The sequence below is a fragment of the Ambystoma mexicanum genome, chromosome 4p (genome assembly GCF_040938575.1).
Source record: "Ambystoma mexicanum isolate Mex_15411 chromosome 4p, UKY_AmexF1_1, whole genome shotgun sequence".
NCBI lineage: Eukaryota > Metazoa > Chordata > Amphibia > Caudata > Ambystomatidae > Ambystoma > Ambystoma mexicanum.
The window spans coordinates 469,544,310-469,568,503 of record NC_090927.1 but is presented as its reverse complement, the minus strand read 5'-3'; the positions used below and the strand labels follow the sequence as shown (position 1 = coordinate 469,568,503).

At 46.4% G+C, this 24,194-nt stretch overlaps 1 protein-coding gene across 1 annotated transcript in view; it reads left to right on the top strand.

The window, feature by feature from the left end:
- Positions 1-19,426: 19,426 nt before the first annotated feature.
- IAH1 (isoamyl acetate hydrolyzing esterase 1 (putative)) overlaps positions 19,427-24,194 on the top strand; it is a 483,285-nt gene continuing 478,517 nt past the window's right edge. Inside the window, exon 1 of the mRNA XM_069605997.1 lies at positions 19,427-19,570. Coding sequence (XP_069462098.1) covers positions 19,502-19,570 — 69 coding nt within the window. The 5' untranslated portion in view covers positions 19,427-19,501. The remainder of the gene's footprint in view (positions 19,571-24,194) is intronic.

Sequence of the window (24,194 nt, the reverse complement as noted above, 5' to 3'; positions counted from 1 at the left end):
AATTTCTGTTTTTTCCAGTTCTGCCAAGCCAGCTTGCTCTCACAGGCAGTGCTCCTCCCCTTTTCTTCCAGGAGGAAGCCACTTTTACGGCCCCCATAATAAACCCTCTGCCTGGGCCCTGGAAGGCCCATTGTTCAAGAGGAAGCCATTTATGGCCACTTCAATAAACCCTCTGCCTGGGTCCTATGTTTAGTCTCTAGCAGTCCCTTGATAATCCAATCAGAGAAGTGTCATATCCCTTTTGGTGGGAACAGCAAAAGGCAGGTAGGCCTGGGAACACAGCTGTTGTGCAAGTCTCAACTCCTGTCGGGGGTAGCTGGTGGGCAGAATTCAGTTCCTTAAGCCAGGCCCCAGCTAATGTCACTTTTAGTTACCCAGTTTTCTGCATTCTAATAAAAAATAAAATTAACCATTTTTACATATGCAGCTAGAATGCTGATTCTAAGTTTAAAACTATGACATTTAAACAATTGCAACCTATGTGACACTCAAAAGTAGGTCACTCATTTCTTTTAAACATTTAGGTTTTTAGTGTCTTTCAGTCCAAATTTACTTAAACTGCTGAAATCCACAGCTCAGCCAGTCTTGTATAAACCTTCAAGTCACTTCAGAATATAACTTTACATTGGATCCACCTCTCAGTAAGTCTTTCTTTGGCCTGCTTTGGGTTCATTTATTCAGTTTTACACGATAAAGAAAAAAAGTCTGGTGTTGTTTTAAAACGCCGGCTTTCTGATAGTGGTGAGTACTGGTACTGCACCCATTTTTGGAATTTAAGAAAATGAATTCCCCACAATTCTAGGTTGCTTTTGGCAATCAGCATTGCCATTCCCAATAGTTTCAGACTACTGTGTGGGTAGCCCAATGGTGGTTTTAGGCAGTGCCCTTCTGTGCCCATAACATCGGCAAAAATGAGTGGCAGCCTATTCTTCATGCATTTCCCTGTGCATTTTCTGGGAAGCTCTGGCCATCATGATGTTTTCCATGTCAGTACTGTACAGTTTTTGAGGTAGGGCTCGGATGTATGGGTAAAAACATCCCACAAGTCAAAACCTTGCACATGACCATTTCTCAAACCCTTGAAGGGGCAGCTGAACACCTACTTCAAGCAAAGAATCGCCAAAAGAAGTTTGCTGATCAACACCGTGCAAAGGCCCCCAACTACCAAGTGGGAGACAAAGTCTGGCTGGCGTCTAAACACGTGCCCATTAAAGCAGCCTGAACTTTCCGTCAAAGATACCTGGGTCCATTCACTGTCACCTCCGTGATAAATCCTGTGGCGGTCAGACTAGCTTTGCCGTCAGACATGCAGATTCATCCTTTGTTCCACGTGCCTCTCCTTGAACCTGTTCAACCTGGGACCCGGGTAGCAACGCCGCCGCAGCCAGTAGTAGTCACTGGGGAGCCAAAATTCGAAGTCAAGGACATCCTAGATTCAAAGTACGTCAGATCCAAATTATACTACTTAGTAGACTGGAAGGAGTATTGTCCACAAGACAGGACATGGGAGCCTTGTGAGTACATCCTTGCACCTCGTTTGCTTAGACGATTTCATCAAAACCATCCAACCAAACCAGGACCAGACAGAAGAGCCACCTTGAGAAGGGCCTTGAGGCGGAGTGCTATCATGATTCCTTCCACTCATGTCCCCATCCCTCCAAGATGTCTGGCTGGAGCCATGCCACGATCACCTACTTGGCCCTCAAGAACCTCTCCATCCCTCCAAAGACCCACATGGAGTCAGACTTGGCGCTTGTGGCACCAGACTCACTCACTCCCATAGGATAACATTGGGGATTGGACTTGTAGTAAATTGATGGGGACAAGATGGATGCCCCACATATTTCGGTTCCCAGAACTGCATGTGCGGTCTAGTCTTTTGGGTGTGGTTCAGCCCAGAGGCACCTGGGATACCCAGAGACTATTTAAGCCACACCCGGGCTGAGAAACATGCTTTGCGTTTTCTACACCTGCAGCGTGACACTCACCGTGTTCGGATCGGTCTCCAGTAGGCCTGCATCTTTTTTCTGCGCTCAGCTCCTGCAAGTACAAGAACACTGTTAGGAACAGCCTTACCTTGCTGTGCTTCTGCCCATCAGTCATCGCTCCTTCTGTTCTGCGGGCATCTTCGGCGGTGTCATTCCCATCCTGGCACTAGTAAGGCATTAGTAAGCATTCTGCAAATCTTCCTTATTTTTAAATACTGTACGATCTTCAAACGCTTACCTGAATCCCAGCCGTTCTGGGGGAACTCTGCCTCCGGAACTTCTCATCCATCTGCAAGAGGGAAAAGACACTCCAGGTTAGCGTGGAAACATCTAGAGGCGCCGCATACTGTGCTTTCCCACTGCATTTGTTCTTCATAACCGGCATCCATGCTGAAAACGTCGCGGTACCTAAAAGACACAGAAAAAGAACTGAGTTCAATGCAAATACGAAAGGGGTGCATCGCGCATCGCGCTCTCACTCACCTTCAGCGCTACTCATCTCAGCAGCATGCCACCATCCCCGGACGCCGGCCATCATCTAAAGGAAGGAAGGCAACGAAGTTAGAGAACTGTTCAAAAGACTCATTATACTTACCTGTCGGACTCTTGCCAGTGAAGTAACTAGGCAGCAACAAGCCTGCATCAATCAACGCACCCCTGCGCTGAAGGCAGGACGGAGAGCACACTATCCAAGAAAACAAGGTGAGCTGTGGATCAAAGGGAAGGGTTGGACCCCGAGGAAGAAGGGGTTCAAGCACACAGAGACAATATGGAGTTAAACTCTACCAATCCTGTGTTTCAGGCCCAGCCTCGAGTCGAATAGCCTCCAGGGAAGGGTTCGAGGTCGTAAGAGGTCAGAACAGGCTGAGTGACGTCCCCGTGGATACCAGGTGAGCGTTACACTGGAAGAGTAATTTGAATGAAGCCATACCTACTACCCGAGGCCAGGAAGAGGATCGTCAGAGAAGAACTGAAAAAAATGTTGGATCTGGGAGTTATTGAAACATTTTACAGTGACCCGTATTCTCCAATAAATCTTTGATGCCCATCCCATGCCATGCATAGATGAATTTGTAGAAACCTTAAGAGATGCAAAATTCATCTCAGCTCAACACATCTGGATGAAGATGCCAAGAGTAAAACAGCATTCTCAACACCAGAAGAGCTGTTCCAATTCACTGTTCTACCGTTTGGTCTTTCTGGAGTTCCAGCACTTTCCAGAGCATGAGGGACCGAATCCTTGTCCCTTGTCGGACCATTCTTGGGGCCTACCTAGACAATATTGTCGTTTATAGCACTTGGGAGGAACATCACAAACACCTGGCTGTTGTCTGCAATGGATTGAGAAACTAATCGCACCCCCAACCCTGAGAAATGCCACTTGGCCCAGATATTACTGAAGTACCTCGGGTTCCAGTTTGGGAATGGATTGGTGCTACCTCACCTCAGACCGTGAAGGCCGTCCAGAGCATTTCCCAGCCCCAAACAAAGAAGGGCATCCAAGCTTTTCTAGGGCTGGTAGGATACTATAGATGGTTTATCCCAACTTCACAGAACTAGCAGCAACACTAACAAACTCTTAAAGACCCATCCTAATGCTCTACACAGGCATTAAGAGGCGCAAACAGCTTTTGAAAATGTAAAAATCCAACTATGTAAGAGCTTGGTGTTGGCCATGCCCAATTTCCCACAAGAATATTTCCTACAAACTGACCATCCTCTGTGGGACTAGAGGTGGTCTTGACTCGGATCCAGAAGGGAAGGAGAAACCAATTCTATGCATCAGTCATAAGCTCCTCCCTAGGGAGAAGAATTATCCGATCATGGAATTGCCATAAGGTGGGCTATACATAGCCTACGTTTCTACTTGACTGGACAATGGCTCAAGTTAATTACAGATCATACCCTTTTGGTATGTCAGGCACGGAACAAGGATACCAAACCGCAAATATTAAGATGGTTCTTGGCCATTGAGCCATATTAATTTTCAGTAAAACATAGAGCTGGATCCGAGCAGTGAAATGTAGACTTCCTCTCCAGTACCCACAGGTAGCCAGCTGCCGCGGGAAACACAAGGACTCGGAAGTAAGGGTGGAGGTGTGTGACAGGGTTAGGGACACAACCCTGTCAAGGAGGAGTTGGGGGTATGTATCAACCTAGGCAGGAGGCGTATTAGGCCGATTTCCAGAGCCAGTCTTGCCCCAGAGGCAGGATGAGGGAGTTGGCAGAGCCCCAGTCTCAGTCTCTGTCCCCTCCACATGTGCCTGGTTGAAAGTGGGAAAGATCACTCTTAAACACCCCTTGACTATCTTGTATTCAATTGACCCATGTTCCCTCTTTTCTCTTCTAGGACTACGAGGTCCAGCATTCAGAGCAGCAACCAGTGAGATGCCCAATCAACGAGAGAGAGATGAGAGCATAGAGCCAGCACCAATGCAACAACACAAACTCGGCTCTGGTGGAGAAGACACTTCTCCGCCATAGAAAGCAAACACAGCGGGCCATCATGTTCACGCCAAACCGCCGGTAAGATACCCCAGTGGACGGGCTTTGGGAAAGGGGACGGGGTATAAATGGCTATATAAAACTCCTAACATGGGTAGCCCCACCCCAAAATGAAAGACAGAAAGAGATTGGTCAGGGGAAGCAGGTGAACCCAGTAACCACCCAGAGGGGAAGTAGGCGACCAAACAGAGCAAAAGTACCCCTTTTAAATGGAACAACCACCAGAGGGGATGTGTGGGTTACTTGGGGGAGGTCAAGGCGTGAGGAGGTGGACCAAGTGACCAGGCGGTGTAAGGACAGTGGAGCAGAACCCAGAGGAGACTAACTAGAAAGTGTTAAAATTGAGGTAATGGTTCATAAGAGACAGTGGTACTTGGGTGTGAGGGTGTGTGTGTAAGGACAGTGGAGATAGTGACCAAGGTTAAGTGCTAGAGTGGGGGAGTAAATGAAAGTGAGTGAGAAGGAGGGCTCGGAGTAGAAGGTGATAGAGAGGGTATACAGTCATATTATCGGTGGAAAAAACATCTATTTAAAAAATATTGTGTAAAAAATATTGTTTTTGAAAATGTTGTTTGAAAAAACATCTTAATATTGTGATAAGCAGCGATAATATGACTGAATACCATTCTACAGTGAAGGGTTTGGAAGGGTGAGTTTGGTTAAGGGAAGGGTGGTAAGGCGCTCTCGTGATTGTGTAAAAGGGTAGAATGGGGGTGCGGTCGGGGGACTGGAATGGACAGGAAGGGAGGTCTGAGGATGTCCCCATGTAAATAAAATATTTTTTTATATAATAGATTAGACACATTTTAGAGGAATAGGTGTGGGGAACGAGTTCTGTATATTGTTTAACTAGTCTTGTTATGCCATTAAAGTCCACTCGATGGCACCACATAACAGAGAACCAATAACAATATACATGTCTAAAAATAAATGTCAATATTATTAACATTGGCAATAAAGAAATGGCCACAACCTAATCTAGCCATAGACCCCCCTCAGCTCACAAGGAACAAAGAAAAATCACGTCTGACACACTACTTCCACTTATCCTCCCTTCCCTGAATTCACTCACATCCGCATCTGACCCCGACACTCTAGTCGAAGTCTACAACAATACCATGTCCAAAGCCCTAGACCACATTGCACCTTTCAAATTACAAAAAAGTAAACCACGGGCACACTTGAATGCCTGGTTCACCCCACACCTAAAAACCCTCAGACTAGAAAAGAGAAAACTTGAAGTCTTATGGCGCCACTCTCCTACAGTTGAAAACAAAACTACCCTAACAAATGTTGCCCACAACTATAAAAAATAAATAAAACACACAAAGAAAGACCTATCCAATGATAGGATCTCCAAAGCTAGATCTAACACAAAGGAGCTATTCACCATTTTACATGAAATGGAGGCCCCAATCCTACCAGCAGATAATATAACCAAAGACAAAAACTGGTGCACAAATATTCAGAACGCACTAGCCAACAAAATAGTACTCCTCCAAGATAAGATAGCCAACAAAAAATCCTCACTACCCAAACAGGACAAATAAAACCTAATCCCTGAGGATTCAATTAACAGACTAAATCAATTCAAATTCACTAAACTTTCTACCTTTGAGGTAGAGAAAATCATCTCCTCGCTGAAACCATCAAGATGTCAGGGCGATAAGTGCCCAGCATAACTAATTAAAGACACAGCCAGAGACCTAGCTCCTTTTATTACCAAACTTATTAATGTGTCCTTCTCAACCAATACTGTCCCAAGCAACCTGAAACAATCCTCAGCCTTACCTCTACTTAAAAATCAATCATTAGACCCTTCCATCCCAACTAACTACAGGACTATTACGACGGTACCCTTCCTTCTGAAGATACTTGACAGAGTAGCGTATCTCCAGATACAATTCCTTGATATCAGTCACCTTCCAGGCGCCCAACAATCAGGCTTCAGGCCACAACATGGCACTGAAACCGCTCTAATTGACCTAAAGACTCAAATTGAGGAGCTTAGGGATAAAGTAAAAACTGCCATCTACTCCTCCTTGATTTGTCAGCCACTTTCGACTTGGTGGATCATGAAGTCTTATGTAACCTTGCCTTGGCTGCTCACTTCTCTAAGGACACAATAGCCTGAGTTCAATCGTTCCAAAACAATAGAACTATGCAAGCCTTCTCCCCTTCAGACTCAGCAGACCCAATTCCTATAACATGTGGTGTCCCACAAGGTTCAAGCGTCTCGCCCAGCATGTACAACATCTTCCCAATGCCGGTGTTTGACAAATTGGATAAACTGGGTGTCACCTACACTAACTATGCAGATGACACCCAGATCCTCATACCCCTTTCGGGCAATTACCTCAGTGACACGGCTCTTGTGAACAGGATTTATTTACTCATTCAGGCATGGATGGCCACCCATGACCTCTACCTGAATGACGATAAGACTGAACTCCTGATCCTTGGAACCACGGACAACCTCAAAAAACTTAATTCCGACTACTCATCCTTTGACATTGATGGTAATACTATCAAGGTTGTAGAAGAAGTAAAAACTTTTGTTTTTTTTCCTTGACTCCACCTTATCACTGAGCAAACAGTTAACTCCCTGGCCTCGACTTTAGCATACACATGCAAGCTAATTAAGGCTTGTAGACCATACCTATCCCCAATCCCCAATCAGCTGCAATCAGCTGCATCACCTTAGCAAATGCCCTTATACTCTCAAGACTGGACTCCTGTAATGCCCTTTACCTGGGCGCTAACAAAAACATCCAGAAGATTCTACATAACAATGCCCTAAGAACAGCACTAAATGTTCCAAATAAAGATCACATTTCTGAGCTCAGAAGACTAAATCATTGGTTGACAATCAAGGACAGAGTCCTGCTCAAAACAACCTCCTTGACCTTCAAATGTCTGAATAACACAGCCCCATGCTACCTTACTAACCGTATAACCAGGAAAACCTCTAATCGCCCCCCCCCAGGAATGCCAACTTATTCCTTCTCAATGTACCACGATTTAACCTAGCTAAGTCTGGGGGCAGAAGCTTCTCAGTCATGGCTGCTCAAACATGGAACTTGCTCCTTCTCACACTACGTACTGACCAAACCTACCTGAGTTTCAGACGCAACATTCAGAAATGGCTGAGAACTAATGATAGTCATCCTGGGACCTAATCCAAGACTATTGTGCAGTGTCAACTATGTGTCATAACACCCCTCCTGACTACTATGTATCTACTGTAACTTGTAATCTTTGTAAATCATGTAATTGAAATTTGGCAAACAGAATACCACTGTATATTAAGTAATTTGTGTAATTCCTATAATCTATGTAAGCTTGAAACTTCAGCAAACTGTATATGCTGTAATTTAAGCTTAACAACTACCATGTACTGCTTGCGCCCAAAAGAAATAAACAAACAAACATTTATGTTTAACGCTGTTTTTCAAGCGATGTCATGACCTATAACCAGTAGAGAGTAAAGGGGAGTGAAGAGTAGGAGAGAAGAGTTGGTATGAAACATGATAACAACAGAGGGATAGGATAGCGAATGAGAGAGAGGGGAGAGGGAGAGTAGAAAGTGGGAGGGAGAGGGAGAGTAGAAAGTGGGAGGTGTAGTGATAAACAGTACCCGCACCTCCCTGGGATCCAGCCCTTTGTGCAAAGTAAATCACTCCTAATTACCTTCCCACACAAATAAGGTTTAAGAAGCACGATGAACTCAGTCTGGAAAAAAGCCAATCACACAGAATATGATGCTTGCATTTATTATCTACAATGACTAATGAAAACTAAGCAGCAATTTATAATAATGTGGAAATAGAGAGTGCAAGCTATATAATGCCAATTATCAATCACAGATGAATATGCAATTATTTGGTCTTACGCTCCTAATGAAATGTAGATGAAGATACGATCTGATCACATCCAGGACCCTCGCCGCTATCTGGTGCCCGGCACTCCTCAGCAGAGGAGGGGAGGACTGGCCAAGCCCCCACAGTCCTACACCAGAGCAGGGATGTGATGTTAGGAGCCTCGGCCCTGATAGCGCACAGCTGGTCGTCCAGGCACTGTCCTTGATACGCACGTCTTTCCAACAGTCCAGGATGAGTCCCCCCTCCCTGGTCCAAGTATAGTTCTCTTATTAGGAGCTGCACGTCAATCATCATGACGTGTCAGCTCTTCGAGAAGCTTCTAGGCTCTTCCCTCCTGGCAGTAAACATGTTTTTTGCTTGGAAAGTTACAAGACTGGAAACAGCCAGTCTTGGCTCCCAGGCTTCGGGCACTGTTTCTTTGCATTCTTGTCTTATCAGTGCACCTGACTTGCAGAGCGAAGACGGGCAAAGCAATGCCTGGCTCCCACGAACTGCATGGAGCCTCTTGCTAAAGCACGATGTTTTATGTCTTCAAAAAAGGCCTTTGCAATTAACCCCTTGCAAGCATGCAGGCTCACCCAGTTTGAGAGTCCTGGTTGATGTCAGCATTTTCCTCCACGCTTCGAATAGGCTCTAATACACACAAGATAGCTCAGTGGGTTAGTGCAAATGCAGGTTACTGCAAGCGCCTAGCAGCTTATCACTACATTCCACCCCTTTCGAAGTGAGGCCTGAAAATGCTGACTCAGTTCCATGATCTGGAAGCATGCACAGTGTGCTGTAGGCCAATTAAGCGTTTCTCTAGCGCAGACATTCTAGTATAAAGGAAAGACATTCTGCGCAAGAGTCCAATGAAGACGATAAGTATGAATATTAGGGAAATCAGCAACCACAGCAATGGGTGCAGTATTATATTAAGCAGTTTAGTGGAGGAGGGAGACCATCCAGTGAATATATCCCACCAGTGGTGAGTAGTAACAGATTGCAGATGGTCAGCAGTTTTGATTAATTGGTTTCTGTCTATTATTAGCTTGTACTCTGCAGAAATAACTGAGGTAGCTAGCGTCTGGAAATCTTTCCAAGCAGTTTGAGCAAATTGTCTAATAGCTTGAAGCCGGGCAGTAATCACTCCATAGGATAGAGTCCAGTTAAGCAAATGCGTGAGCTCAGCATGCAGAGTAGTGTGAGACCACTGGGTTAGAGAATATAGGGTATGAGTAACAATGTCTAGGATAGTCACAACTTGATCTACACAAAATACTTGAGGATTCCCTAATAACCTATAATTGTTAATAAGCAAGGAATGATTAGTAACTACGCAAGCTGTATGCTGATCTATCTGAAAGATGTCAGTCCCATTTATGTGGTATTGCATCCAGGTGCACTCCCCTGCTACGGGATGTATACATGGGTCCGGAACCCTCCCAGTTAGGGGACACACCCACCCCTGATCCCAGGGCATGCAGGTGTGACTGTGGATGGTGTAGTTTTGGCTGTCTAACCATTCCCCTCGTATTTGCGGAACCCACCAGGAACCATTGATTTTCATAGGCAGTACTATAAAAGGGCACCATATTTCTAGAGCATAAGCGGTCCTACTCACTTGCATTAACGCATGGCAGGTGTTATTCATGCAATCAAAAGCAAGCGGCTTAATCCATATGTCTGCTGGTAACTGTAGCTCTGTGTGCCAGTGGGTTGAAGATAGTCGCCCCCATTCGGAGCGGAAAGCTAACACCTGCTGATTTAGCAAAGTTTGCCATAAAATACACCGTGTGTCTTTAGCAGTTTTGTTGACCTGTCCTATGGCAGAGAAAATGTCTTCATAGCTGAAATTCTGCCACTTCCAATGGTTGCCAATACTTGTAGCAGTGTTGCGCAGGGTAGGACTTATCAATGGGCCCCACTGAGCCAGAAGTTTTATAGCGCCGCTGGCATCAGAACCCATAGTGGCTAACTTGTTGCGCACAGTTTCTATGTCAAAAGCATTTAAAGCCCCCGTTCCCACTCCCGCTGCACCCGCAATCAAGGAATCTAAACCCCTAGCTACGCGCAATTTGGTGATGGGCCATAGAAATTGACTCCATTTATAGCAGCTTGGTAGTACTAAGGAGACATTGCCCCGTGACAAGTCTATGTCTAAGTGTACCTCTGAAATAATGGAAGCGTGCATCACATGTCTGCAATTTAAATGTTGTCTTACTATTGGAAAATCTAGCAGTTTTACCAACTCCTCTTTGTGAGATTTGAAAAACACCATCCTCCAAGTGGGATGCCTACCAAGTACAATATTGGTTTTTGATACAAACACCATACTACCATCTGGTATAGGCTGTTTCAACGTACAATTATATGAAGAACATGTGGCTAAGTTATAGTCCAGAAAATCTTGGCGAGTACACTCGTTGCAGTTCTTGGGACAAAAGAAACATGAAACATCAAACAAATTATTTGATCCATTCACTGAAACTTTTGGACCTAAAATCTCGTAGGCGCCAGTCATATGAGTTAGTGATAAAAGGTGTCCAACAATGTGCCAATCTAGAACTCTTGCAGTTCCATGTGGATACTCATTTGTAACACTTTTCTCACAGGTTACGGTGCGGTTGTAGTTATCACGCAGGACTGGAGCATCAGGTGTAGTGCATGCGATTCTCAGAGTCCATGTAGTGTCTTGCAATAACCCACTCTTTACAGAGAAAGCGTTGGTTTGGCAGGCCAGGAGCACCCACAGCAAGGCAAGTCCCATCCCCTTCATACTGCTCTACGTTCGTGGTGTGAGCCTAGTAGCGGGAATATAAACAGGCACATCAGAATTATGCAAAAGTACAACATAAGTACTTCCAACACCTTGACTTAACACTTCCCCAGCCTCAGGCTTTTTGTTAGGATGGTGCACCCACACCTTTTTTCCTGTGCTACCGAAGCCTCCTTCCCCCCTCAATGTAGTGTCTGGAGATTGCTTGCTTTCTACTACTAGGGGGACAACTGCTTGTTCACAAATCAATTGTGCAATTCGGTCATATTTGGTTAATGGTACTGCAGATGCACCAGCATTATGTAAAAGTACCGAAACAGTCCCTCTATAATCAGGATCAATCACACCTCCTAATATGTCAATGCCTTGTTTTGCCAGGCTGGATCGTGCAGCAATGCGTCCATAAGTGCCAGCCGGCAATTTGATGCCAATACCCAGCGAGATGGATTTGGTTTGCCCCGCCGGTATAACACCATCTTCACAGGTAGATAGATCAAGTCCAATGCTGCCTGCAGTGGCTTGTACAGGCAGCTTAGCTTCTTTGTCAGTTTTCCACACAACAAGAGTCTTTGTAGATTCCACTTTCTCACTTGTCAGTCTCACAAAGGGTGTCTGGCGATTTCCCAGTGGACGATTGTTCAGTTCAAACAGTGCATGTGCCAGATGTTTGGACCACCCCTTGAGAGTGTGAGTCTTAGTCAGCTTCTTTATTTGTTGCTTGAGCAGCCCATTGCTACGTTCCACCAGAGCAGAGGATTCTGGGTATCGGCTGATGTGCAGTGTCCACTTTATGCCTTGCTCTAGTGCCCAGTCTTGCACATTGTGTCCAGCAAAATGGCTGCCTTGGTCTGATTGGATTTCATCCGGGATGCCATAGTGTCTGATGAGGTATTCCATGCCTTGCAAGGTAGCCCTTTGATCTGCATGGGCGGCTGGATAAGCTAATAACAGTCCAGAGTATGTGTCTACCATGGTCAACACATAATGCTTTCCATTCTCGGGCGGTAAAGGGCCAATGTAGTCAACTTGCCATACGCTAGCAGCTCTTTCACCTCTTCTCAAAGGGCCTTGTGGCTTCCTCTCCAGAGGGTAGTGCTTCACTTCACTGCACACGGAACATTGGGAGGCAGCTTGTCTGGCTTGATCCATGGTAATGGGCAATTGTCTCTTTTTTGCCCATTGATAAGTTCCTGTTTGCCCTAGATGCCCTGAGGTTTGGTGTGCCCAATCCGCCATCCCTTGCAGCACCTCAGCTTCTTGCGGTGTTGTCACTGGGCGAATCTTTGCCATTTGATCCACTTCATTGTTGAACAGGGCAGCCAGTGAGGTGTCAGGGGGCATGTGTGCATCGACATGCCCAATGCAGATTTTGCACCTCTCACCTTTGCACCACATCTCTTCCCAGATGTCTGGCCCTCCCCAGATCGGCGTGTTCTTGATTTGCCAACCATCTCTTCTCCATGCCGGTGCCCAATGTGTCAGGCCTTGATATGTGGCCCAACTGTCTGTGTATATGTATGCAGTCTCTGTTTCCTTCACCTGTTCAATCACGGAGGCCACTGCTTGCAGTTCAGCATACTGACTTGATCCTCCCACACCTTCCCTCATTAGCAGTGTTTCTCGATGGGGCTGGAATGCGACAGCTTGCCAGTGTCTTTGCCCTTTATCATACTTTGCCGTGCCGTCCGTGAACCATGCAGACTTTTGTTCTTCTTCTGTCAATGTATCATAGGCTGGTGCGACTTTGAAGGGAGATTCTGGCAACGCCACATGGGTGTTTGGTTCAGGCATCGCATCCAGATCTACTGCCTCCAGCATTTGTTCTTGCAGTCTGGAAACCCCTGTGCGGCCAGCTTTCGCACGTTGCTGTAAATACCATTTCCATTTGACATGAGTGGCGTCTTGTGCTCTGCCACTTTTCCCATTTGCAGCAGTGTCACGCACCCAGCCCATGATTGGAATTTCTGTGCAAATTGTCACTGGTTGCTCGCCTGTGATTCTTTCAGTTTCAACTAGAGCCCAGTACACTGCAGCAACTTGTTTCTCAAGAGGAGTGTATCTTGTCATAGGATCTGTGAGTTTCCTTGACCAGAACCCCTGTGGCACTCTTTTATGTCCTTGCTTTTGCCACAAGCTCCACACAGCCACGTCATTGTAGACAAGAATTTCCAATTCAAAAGGATCAGTTTTTGTCAGGGGCCCCAGCGTGATGTAATTTTGCAATGCATCTTTAGCCTGTTGGAAGGAAGTCTGTTGCTCTAGGCCCCATGTAAAGTCATGTTTCTTTCTGGTGACTTTGTAAATGGGTTTCAGTATCAGGCTTAAATGAGGTATGTGATTTCTCCAAAACCCCATTAACCCAATGAATCTTTGTGCCTCTTTTTTATCTGCTGGTGGAGCCATCTGCTGAACCATATCAATTACCGGGTCGGGAATTTTCTTAACTGACCCAGACCAGATTGCACCTAGAAATTTCACCTCTTGAGCAGGCCCCTGTACCTTTTTGGGATTTATGGCCCACCCCCGATTTTGCATGTGTGTGATCAACTTTTCAGCAGCATTTTCTACATGTTCTTTCTCAACACTAGTCAGCATGATGTCATCAATGTAATGAGCAATAAATACATTATCCAATTGCACCATCTTTAAGTCTCTGGCAATCAATCCATGACACAGAGTGGGACTATGCACATACCCCTGGGGCAATTTAGTAAAGGTAAATTGTCTGTCTCCCCAAGTGATAGCAAATTGGTCTTGTGATTCAGTGTCAATATCAATGGAGAAAAATGCATTGGCCAGGTCAAGGACCACATGCCATTCACCCACTTCTCTCGTAAGGTTTTCAATCAGGGTAATGATGTCTGGCACCGCCGTAGCTAAGGGCGGCACCTTCTTGTTCAAAATGCGGTAATCAATTGTCAGACGCCATGCCCCATCCGGGCGGCGGACAGGCCAGATCGGCGAGTTGAATGGACTGACTGCCGGCCTCATTATGCCAGCTTTCACCAATGACTCAATAGTTTCACCAATCTCTTTATGTCCTCCTGGCAACCGGTACTGTTTCACACACACTGGGTCAGCAGGAGGAGGTAAATGCAAGGGGGACCATTTGGCATGTCCAACCACAACAGGGTTAACAACTCTCACATGGATTTTCCGATTGCCAAAAACAAATTCGCCTAAATCTGTAGTCACACTTTTGCCCAACAACACATCCATGCCAAGGATGTACTCTGGTATATCTGCAATCAAAACATTTGCTGTGAAAGGCAATCCCTCACCGATTGACATTTTTACATTAAAGGCTTTTGCAACAGTTTCTGCTCCCCCATAACCATTGACCAAAACTCTGGGACCAGACAATTTACTGGGATTGCCATTCAGAATGGTTACCTCAGCTCCTGTGTCTAATAGAGCCAAAACATGTTTTACTTTCTCATCCAAGTACAAGGTAAGTGGCACAAAAGGGCGTCTGTCTCTGGGGCTAGTTCTCTTTATTAACCGTACCTCAAAGACAGAGCCAGCCCTTCAATCAAAAATGGGGTCTGGGACCTCCCACTTGTTCTTTGCCAAATCAGGGTAACCCTTTGCTCGCACTTTGGGCTTTAACACCTCCTCTTCAGAGGGTGCAGAGGGCTTAGTTTTTTCCCGTCCCTGTCTTTTAATTTTTTTCCATTTCTCAAGCAGCTCAGATGTGGGTTTACCATCTATCTCATCTCTTGGAATTCCTGCCTTTAGCAGGTCCACCCACATTTGTTTGCGTGTGATCTCAACAGTATCAGCTTTCTCTTTATACTTTACATTTTTACCACGCTTTTTTTCTGAATCATTGTTTGCAGCCACTAGACGTGCTGCTTTGCGTACATCCAGCCCTTCTAGTTGCCCTAACAGAAGTGCCACTTCACCAATGGCTTTGCCCTGCGCTGGACCCAGCAATGAAAGCAATGCGCCCTTCATGTGACTCGGTGCATTTCTTAACAAACGTGCGCGCATGCCAGCTGTAAACAACTCCATGTCAGGCCCTGCAAAATTTGCACTGTACAGTGCACACTGCAAACCCATCTCTCTAAGCTGGTTTGTTGCTTCAGTTAGTGACTGCCAACAGCCCCAACTCTCTTCCATATCCATTGGACTCCCATACAGATTCATTAGGGCAGTCTGAAGCCAATTAAACAAGGAATGAGAACCTTGCTGTCCGAGCGCACCGCGCACTATCTGTCCCAACATCACATTAGTAGTGAGTGAACCCATCTTTAACAGTTCCTCTGGGGTTAAGAAGATACTATCGGCACCCGTGTCCCAGATGCGAAGGAACCAAGTCAAAAGTGCTTCACCTAGCTTCTGTCTAAATAACTTAGCAATCTCTAAAAGCTCTGTCTGTGTATAATCACGGACAATCCTTGTATTTTGAATATTTGCACCGCCAGCTTGGCCCTTTGATTTGTTAGTGATTAATGGCCGTGCTGGATAAACACATTTCTCTGGAACACATTCCAGCTCTTCTCCATCAGACCAATTTAATTCAGCAAGTCTAATCTCAACAGACTCATTCCAGTCATGTGCTTGCTCAGTTTCACTATCACTGACTTCACCCGACCATAAATTTGGGTCCCAGTTATCTTTCCTAATTAGCGCGCGAATCCTTATCTTTGATGGATTGCCCCGCTGCTGTCTGCGCTTGTGCGTGGCTACACGCACAGCTAAAGAGGCACACCTGTCCTCCATCTGATCAGCCCGTTTAACGGACGATTCAAGGGTCTCTCTCATAATAATTTGTTGCTCTTGGAGCAGGGATATCTCGTCTGTTAATTTACTAATTTTAGCATCTTTAAGCAATTCATTCTCATGCACCTTTCTGAGCGCCTGCAGGAATAACCAGCCTATATTTCCTGCTGCCTTGAGCTCCTTTCTGCATTTCTCAAGCGGTAAACTCTCCAAGCACTTACTAATTACCGCCGGGGAAACATCATTTTCAAGCATGTCCCATGCCATCGGTGCCGAGTACCGATGCAAAATATCTGCCACACCCGACCAAGCATTTGATGCCGGCCATCCTGGAATGTGACAGAGTGCACTATCTTCCCCATTGCATTCATCTTTTGTATTTCTTTTCCAGAAGGGCATCGTGCTCGAAAACCCTGCTCACAGCGCCAAATGTAGTGATAAACAGTACCCGCACCTCCCTGGGATCCAGCCCTTTGTGCAAAGTAAATCACTCCTAATTACCTTCCCACACAAATAAGGTTTAAGAAGCACGATGAACTCAGTCTGGAAAAAAGCCAATCACACAGAATATGATGCTTGCATTTATTATCTACAATGACTAATGAAAACTAAGCAGCAATTTATAATAATGTGGAAATAGAGAGTGCAAGCTATATAATGCCAATTATCAATCACAGATGAATATGCAATTATTTGGTCTTACGCTCCTAATGAAATGTAGATGAAGATACGATCTGATCACATCCAGGACCCTCGCCGCTATCTGGTGCCCGGCACTCCTCAGCAGAGGAGGGGAGGACTGGCCAAGCCCCCACAGTCCTACACCAGAGCAGGGATGTGATGTTAGGAGCCTCGGCCCTGATAGCGCACAGCTGGTCGTCCAGGCACTGTCCTTGATACGCACGTCTTTCCAACAGTCCAGGATGAGTCCCCCCTCCCTGGTCCAAGTATAGTTCTCTTATTAGGAGCTGCACGTCAATCATCATGACGTGTCAGCTCTTCGAGAAGCTTCTAGGCTCTTCCCTCCTGGCAGTAAACATGTTTTTTGCTTGGAAAGTTACAAGACTGGAAACAGCCAGTCTTGGCTCCCAGGCTTCGGGCACTGTTTCTTTGCATTCTTGTCTTATCAGTGCACCTGACTTGCAGAGCGAAGACGGGCAAAGCAATGCCTGGCTCCCACGAACTGCATGGAGCCTCTTGCTAAAGCACGATGTTTTATGTCTTCAAAAAAGGCCTTTGCAATTAACCCCTTGCAAGCATGCAGGCTCACCCAGTTTGAGAGTCCTGGTTGATGTCAGCATTTTCCTCCACGCTTCGAATAGGCTCTAATACACACAAGATAGCTCAGTGGGTTAGTGCAAATGCAGGTTACTGCAAGCGCCTAGCAGCTTATCACTACAGGAGGAGGAGCCAGAGTAGAAGCAAGGGAAATGACATCAGGGTCAGGAAAACAAGAGTGCAAGAGATGTATGACTTAGAGGGACATGAGCAGTTGGAAAGCGCCTTTTCTTACTGTGAAGATCGTCCATTTGTAAGCATCATCGGCAGTAGGGGTTATTGTTCTCTAGTTGTCTACATTGGGGATATGAAAGCCTGTGGTAGGGAGGTGGGAGATGAGAGAGGAACAGCCGTTAGTACGTTCTGCTATTCCTGCACTGCAACTCTCATCCTCTCAAACTGATCATTTTAAAATAAAAAAACCCTGAACCATCTCTCGCATCATTGGTCAAAGAAAGACATCTGGACATGAATCCATATGCCCCATGAAAGCCACCTGGACATTACAGCCACCTAACAAAAACGTATCGAAAGGTATAGGTTGCCAGTCATATATACTAGGGTAGAGTGAGTGATGCAGGAATGTTGGGCCTGGACCACTCAAATCCATGAAAATATGTAAACAGCCATTGAAACTACTTGTCATACTCCAGGGAGATTGTGAACACTTAGCTCTTTAGATACTGGGTCCATACTATGTCAGAGGACACAAGACAACATTTGCAATAGTAATGATTGGTTACTACACCACGTGGCTGGAAATGAAACTAGTAGATAAGGTAACAGGTGAAGATATATATGTTTTCTTACAGGGGTTTTCAGAGGGGAAGGTTTTCCATGGAAATTATGAGTGATAATGGGCCATAATTTAACAGTATAGTGATAAAGCAGTATAGTGACAATAGAGGTATCAAAAGGACATATACAGCAGTGTATTACCCTCAGAGTAACAGGATGGTGGAGAGTCTGAACTGCGCGGTGGCAGGAGAAATCGAGCAAGAGTTTGGCAAACATCTTAATGTGCAGAGAGCAATGTGCAAACTGTTGTGGCACTTGAGAACCTCCCCCAAATGGATGCAGACTAATATCCCCATTTAAGCCAATGCATGTCAGGAATGCAAATAATCCTCTCAAAACATGCCAGTGCTAATCAAAAATGAGGATTTGTTATGTGTTGATATCAAAAAGAGAATAATTAGAGAACAAATCCAAAAAGCACAAAACAAAAATAAGGCCAGAAGGAAGATAAATGTATGGATTGTGGGTATATCAGAACGAGAAGGTGTGGACATGAGAAGACATGAGAAGAATGACATTGGTAGATGAACAGAACCTGGGGTAGCGTATGCATCTAGGGATCAGCCCACATATTTCCAAACAAGGGGCCTCATTATGAGTTTGACCGTGCAGTACAAATTGGCCTTAACTCTGTTCCCACCACTTTTTTGGTGGTAACGGATTTACTGCAAGGTTTACTGCAATTCCAAGTGTACAGGTAAAGTGGAGCAAGAAGCTTGAGGGGAATCCTCCACTTTACCTCAAATAAGCTGCAGATTTACCATGTAGAATACCGCCTGTGGTAAATCTGCTAAAAATCCAATGGGTCCATAGGGCTCCAAATGGGGATTTACTCCGCCATACCACCTCTTGTATTGCCATAGGATCGAGTGGCAGTAATAGTAAATGATTTTGGGGGTAATCACCAAATTTGTAATGAGGTGCCACACCAGGTAGTATCATTATGGCAGTGTCTGCTAAACGCAAATTCCAAAATACACAAGCACATTATTCATTCCATTCAGGAGATACTAGTTCAGTCCTGGTTTAAATTCTGGAACTTGAATATAGTCCTGGTTTTATAATGACGAAATCCTGTACTACAAGTCCCAGAATGCAAAGCTAAAACTAGGACTGGAATAGTATGTCCGAAATCGAATGGAGAATGTTGGCATGCTGATGCATGTCCCATGCCTACCTAGTACAAACCAAAAAGGTTGGCTTTGTCAATGCTTGCTTTTCTTTTCGGAACGTGTAAGCCGGAATCGCCTCATTATAGATCGGTGATTTAAGTCCTAGAAAGCAAAGAAAAAAAAGAGAGGACTGAACTAGCATCTCACGAATGCAATGGATCATGTTTGGGAATGCCTACTTAATTACATTTTTCATATACATGGTCTTCCAGAGCTTTCTGATGGGCAGAAGTTATAAACGTATTAGAACATCATGACTCCTGTAATATGGCCGCTTGCTTTACAGACGTAAATGCACGTTAGCGCAAGGCATTCAAAGCTGGTATTGTAGGTGGGACCGTGTTCCATCGTCCACGCGCAGGCTCGCTCTGAATCCGGCATTTTGGCTTTGGCTTAATGAACGGAAGCAATAGCAAGATGATTTCGTTTCCCCGTATTTTCTTGTTCGGCGATTCCATCACTCAGGTACAAAAACAACACAAATCAAAGGTGGATCTGGTTGATGGCAAATGTAACACCCTGAGTGTGTCTGATCCTCAGCGACGCCGACTCATAGGTATCTAGTAAGAGTTGTCAAGGTGTCAACTTGTGCCCTGGCGGCCAAATTGGAATGGAGCATTTGTAAAGTGAATTCAGTGAACTCTCTGTAAAGATGTGACGTGGTGGCCTCCCCTGAGTCCGCGCAGTTTACATTGCCTAGTAATGTATGCCCTTCTAAGATGGCCGCCGCCCTACATTAGAAGCTGTGTCTGACGTGGAGCTATTGCTTAGCCCTTTACTTTTAGCAAAGTTATATTTTGATGTTTAAATTATACTTTACAAAAGAAGGACCGCAATTAGAGTGCAGCGCTCTCTAGTTTCCCGTAACCATGTGCAGGCAATCCTTTACTGATTTTGCTTGGAATTCTAGGACTTGTCATTTTCTTACATTTCAGTCGGAAAAGAAAAAAAGACATGTCCTACGATCCAGATTGAAAAAAACAGGACTGGATGGCCTTCTCACGCATGGCCATTCGCAATTTGAGAGATCTTACAGTGTCAAATATTTAGTCAGGCTCTCAACCTCTCCAATAGCAGGTGGGTTTGCAGTCTAGGTCTTTAAGTGAGCTAGTGCTCAGTCTGGCAGCCCCCCAAAACTGCTCGAGCAGGGCACCTGAGTCCCTTACTACCTGAGCGCCCAGCTGACCTGATTTCTCTTGCACTGGACTGTGCAGTAACTGGGCTGGTTACTTACTGCTGATAATCATTACTCCTAGTCCTGCTCTTCCTCGTCACAGTACTTCTGTGTTTCCAGTCCAAACCTTCATGCCAGCAATCCATTCCATCATTTTAATATTACAAGAGCTCTCAAGTTTTACTCATCTGTGCGTGAGAATGCCAGACAGTCCGGGCATTGCCCTTTGGATTCTGGGACTTGTAATTTTTTCTTTCCCATTTGGCATTAAGGAAAAACAGGAGTGGGTGCCCTTGAGAAACTTGAGAGCTCTGGTAGTACATAGGCCTTTTCTCTCTGCTCCAGGGGCGTGCGAGGCGAATCGTAAGTCCTGTAACAAGGACTCAGAGTAATAAAGATCACGGTTAATTAACCGGCTTATTACCGCCACATCCTTCTTCCTTGTCCCAGTACTTACTTCTGAGTCATAACAAATACGCATAGCTCTCAACTCACCCGCTTTTGGCGGGTGTAACCCGCCTTCAAGTCAGACAAATCACCCGCCAAGTCCCTCATACGCCCATTCACTTCAATGGGCCTCTCACCCGCCAAAAAGAAAATCGGGTGTTTTGACCCGCCTAGGTGACAAAAAAAGTTGGGAGCTATGAATACGGCAGTGAAAATGATCCAAAACACTGACCAACAAGAGTGCTGCTCAACACCCCTTCGCCAATTTATTTCAATAACACAATAAATCACCCTTGAAATTAAGTGCTAGAGCAGAGTTTGCTTATGCAAATTGCGTCAGTAGTGCCTGGTGAAAGTATTTGGATTGGCCCAGGTCACCGCTCTGCACCTCCACCCATGCCACCATCGCCCTAGTTGAGCGACTGTGAAACACCAAGTCGGGTAATACATCAGAGGTAGGCCCAGTAGGTTTTCATTCGAGTAACATACGGCCAAAATCCTCGGCAGTTACCTCCTTTAAAAGAGAGGGCTGCGTCTGGTGGGTGCTGTGATGTATGAAAGGCCGCCCCTGGAGTGGGCCGCGGTAGCGGCGTGATCGCGGCCTCCGACGAAGGAAACCCTGCTCGCGGAGCATGCAAGCGCTGCACAATAAAGGACACTCGACTCGTTGGCTGGCTGCATAAACCCGGACTGGCGCGAAACCGCCAGTTCCGGTGATTCCTTTATTTCTCCTCCCACTCCTTGTGTCACGTGACCCTTCTCTTGGGCACGTGACACCACATTCCTCCCCAAATTGGAGGTAAATTCACATATGCCAGAATACATTTTAGCACGGATTATTGTCTCTTCTGTTAGTCCCTTTACGATATACCCCGTTTATGACATACCCTTTGAGGCGGGATGATGGTTTGGGCTTCTCCCTCAGGCTGTAGCGGGTGTTCCGTCCTTTGGGCGAGGTGTCTGTGGCGGTCCTTTCTTCTGTCTCGACCTCTGGTGGGCACGGACTGTTTGACTCTTCCGGCGTATTTTCGCTGGTTGACGGTGTGGGTCTTTGGGGCGTCTCAACAGTCTTTTCCTTCGGGGACAGGGGGTGTTCTTCCCACATCTCCGTGGGTACTTTCTTGAAGTGGGATATGTTCCGGGTTACCGTTTCACCTCCTCGGGTGGCAGTGACCATGCTGTGGTTGGTGGTTTGAACTGTCCACGGATGGACTTCGAAGTTTAGGGACATCTTCTTTGGCTGTGCTCGGTTCTTGACGAGGACAGTGTCCCTGGGGTTTAGTTCTCGATGGTGTGCGCGCCTGGCGACGCTCTCTTGCTCGTTGTGCCTCTTCCTCCTAGCATCCATTTCTGGGATGTCTAACTCGGGTGCGACCCAGTGTGGATGTATTGGGAGTTCCGCCTGTATTGGTACTCCAAACATAAGGGCTGCTGGGCTGATCCCAGTGGCTGAGTGTGGGGTTTGCCGATGCGTCCTCAGAAATCGGTAAACTGCCTTCAGCCAGGGGTGTTTTTGCTCCTTGGCAATTCTGATAACTTTGTTTAGCGACCCCATAAAGCGTTCCGCATCTCCGTTGGCCTGAGGCCATCGTGGGGTAATTCGCTGATGTTTCACGTTCACCTCTTTGAAGAATTCTCGCAGCTCTTGGCTGGTGAATGACGGTCCATTGTCACTCTTCACTTTCCTTGGAATCCCATGCGTGGCGAATATTTTCTCCAGCGCGAGGATGGTGGTTTCTGCATTGGTGGATGATACATGTTCTACTTCGGGGTATCTACTGAATTCGTCTATCACTACAAGCAAGTATCCTTCGCCTGCGATGGTGCAGTGGTCCATGCTGACCGCGTCCCATCTTTTGCAGCTCCGTGGTGCACTGGAGATCGGTTCTGGGTTCTCTGGCCTCCTGGACGCTTGGCAGGCTGCGCATGACTCAATTAGTTCTGTGATTCTTTGATGCATGTTTGGCATCCACATCCGGGACTTGAGGTACGCCGAGGACTTGACAATCCCTTGATGTCCACTGTGTGCTAGTTTGAGTGCCCTCTCTTCGAGGGACTCCGGCAGAATGATGCGGTGGCCTTTCAGGAGCACTCCCTCTGGTGCTATCGAGAGTTGTGTCTGATCCCGAACAGTGCTCTGAGCTTGGTTTGAGCTGGTATGGTGCGGTGAGATGCAGACATGAGAGGTCTTCCAGCTTCCTGATTGAATGGCCAAGGCAGTGTGTTGCAAAATTGTGTCTTCACTTGTCTCCTGTATTATTTCTTGCAGCGTCAGGGCTCGTGGCCTGGCGCACGCCACCACATGACAGACGTGCTCGTCTGTTTCTCTTGCATGATGTCGTTCGCTGTCGGTAGCGGGTCGCGGATGGCGGGACAGATAGTCTGCCGGGTTGTCTGAACCTGGCCGATATTCTACCTCAATGTTGTACGGCTGCAGTTTCAGCATCCACTTCTCTATGCGGGCCGGGGGGTGTGGAGCAGAGCCTCGGAATATCGGTATCAAGGGTTTGTGGTCTGAGAAGACTTTTGCTTGTTTTCCTAATAGGTACACCTTGAAGTGGCGGCACCCCCACAGTATTGCTAAGGCCTCCTTTTCGATGTGGGCATAGTTTTGTTCTGGCTTCGTGAGGGCCCTGCTGGCGAATGCGATGGGGAACACTCTGCCTTCGCTATCTGTTTGGGTCAGTACGGCCCCTAGGCCTACGGGGCTGGCATCCACGAGGAGTTCAGTCTGCCGTTCCACGTTAAAGAACGCCATGGTTGTGGTAGCAGACAGGGCGTCCTTGATCTGTTGGAATGCTCGCTGGTGGACTTCGGTCCACTCCCATCTTTGGTCTTTCTTGGTTAGTTCTCTGAGGGGACTCGCGATGCTTGTGAGATCAGGGATGAAGCGCGCGCAGTAAGTTGCCATCCCCATGAAACTTCGCACCTCCGAGGCAGACTGGGGAGGTTTGAAGTCTTTTATGTCTTGTACTTTGGATGGGTCAGGGGATACGCCTGCGGCACTGAAGATGTATCCGAAGAAACATAGTTCATCTTTGTCGAATTCACATGTCTCGGCATTGAGCGTCAACCCTGCTCCCTCGAGTCTCTCCAGGACTGCTGCTAGTCGTCGGTGGTGCTCATCCTTGTCTGCGGCGTATACCAGGATGTCATCACTGATGTTGGTGGCACCAGCTAGTCCTGTGATGACTTTACGGATCTCGTGCTGGAAAACCTCTGCGGCGGATGAAATTCCAAAGTTCAGCCGCTTGTACCTCATGAGGCCGAGGTGGGACGAAACACGCAATAAAGGACACGCGACTCGTTGGCTGGCTGCATAAACCCGGACTGGCGCGAAACCGCCAGTTCCGGTGATTCCTTTATTTCTCCTCCCACTCCTTGTGTCACGTGACCCTTCTCTCCGGGCACGTGACACCACAGGTGCCTTGATCAACTCTAGAATTTATCATGCAATTGCACTATATG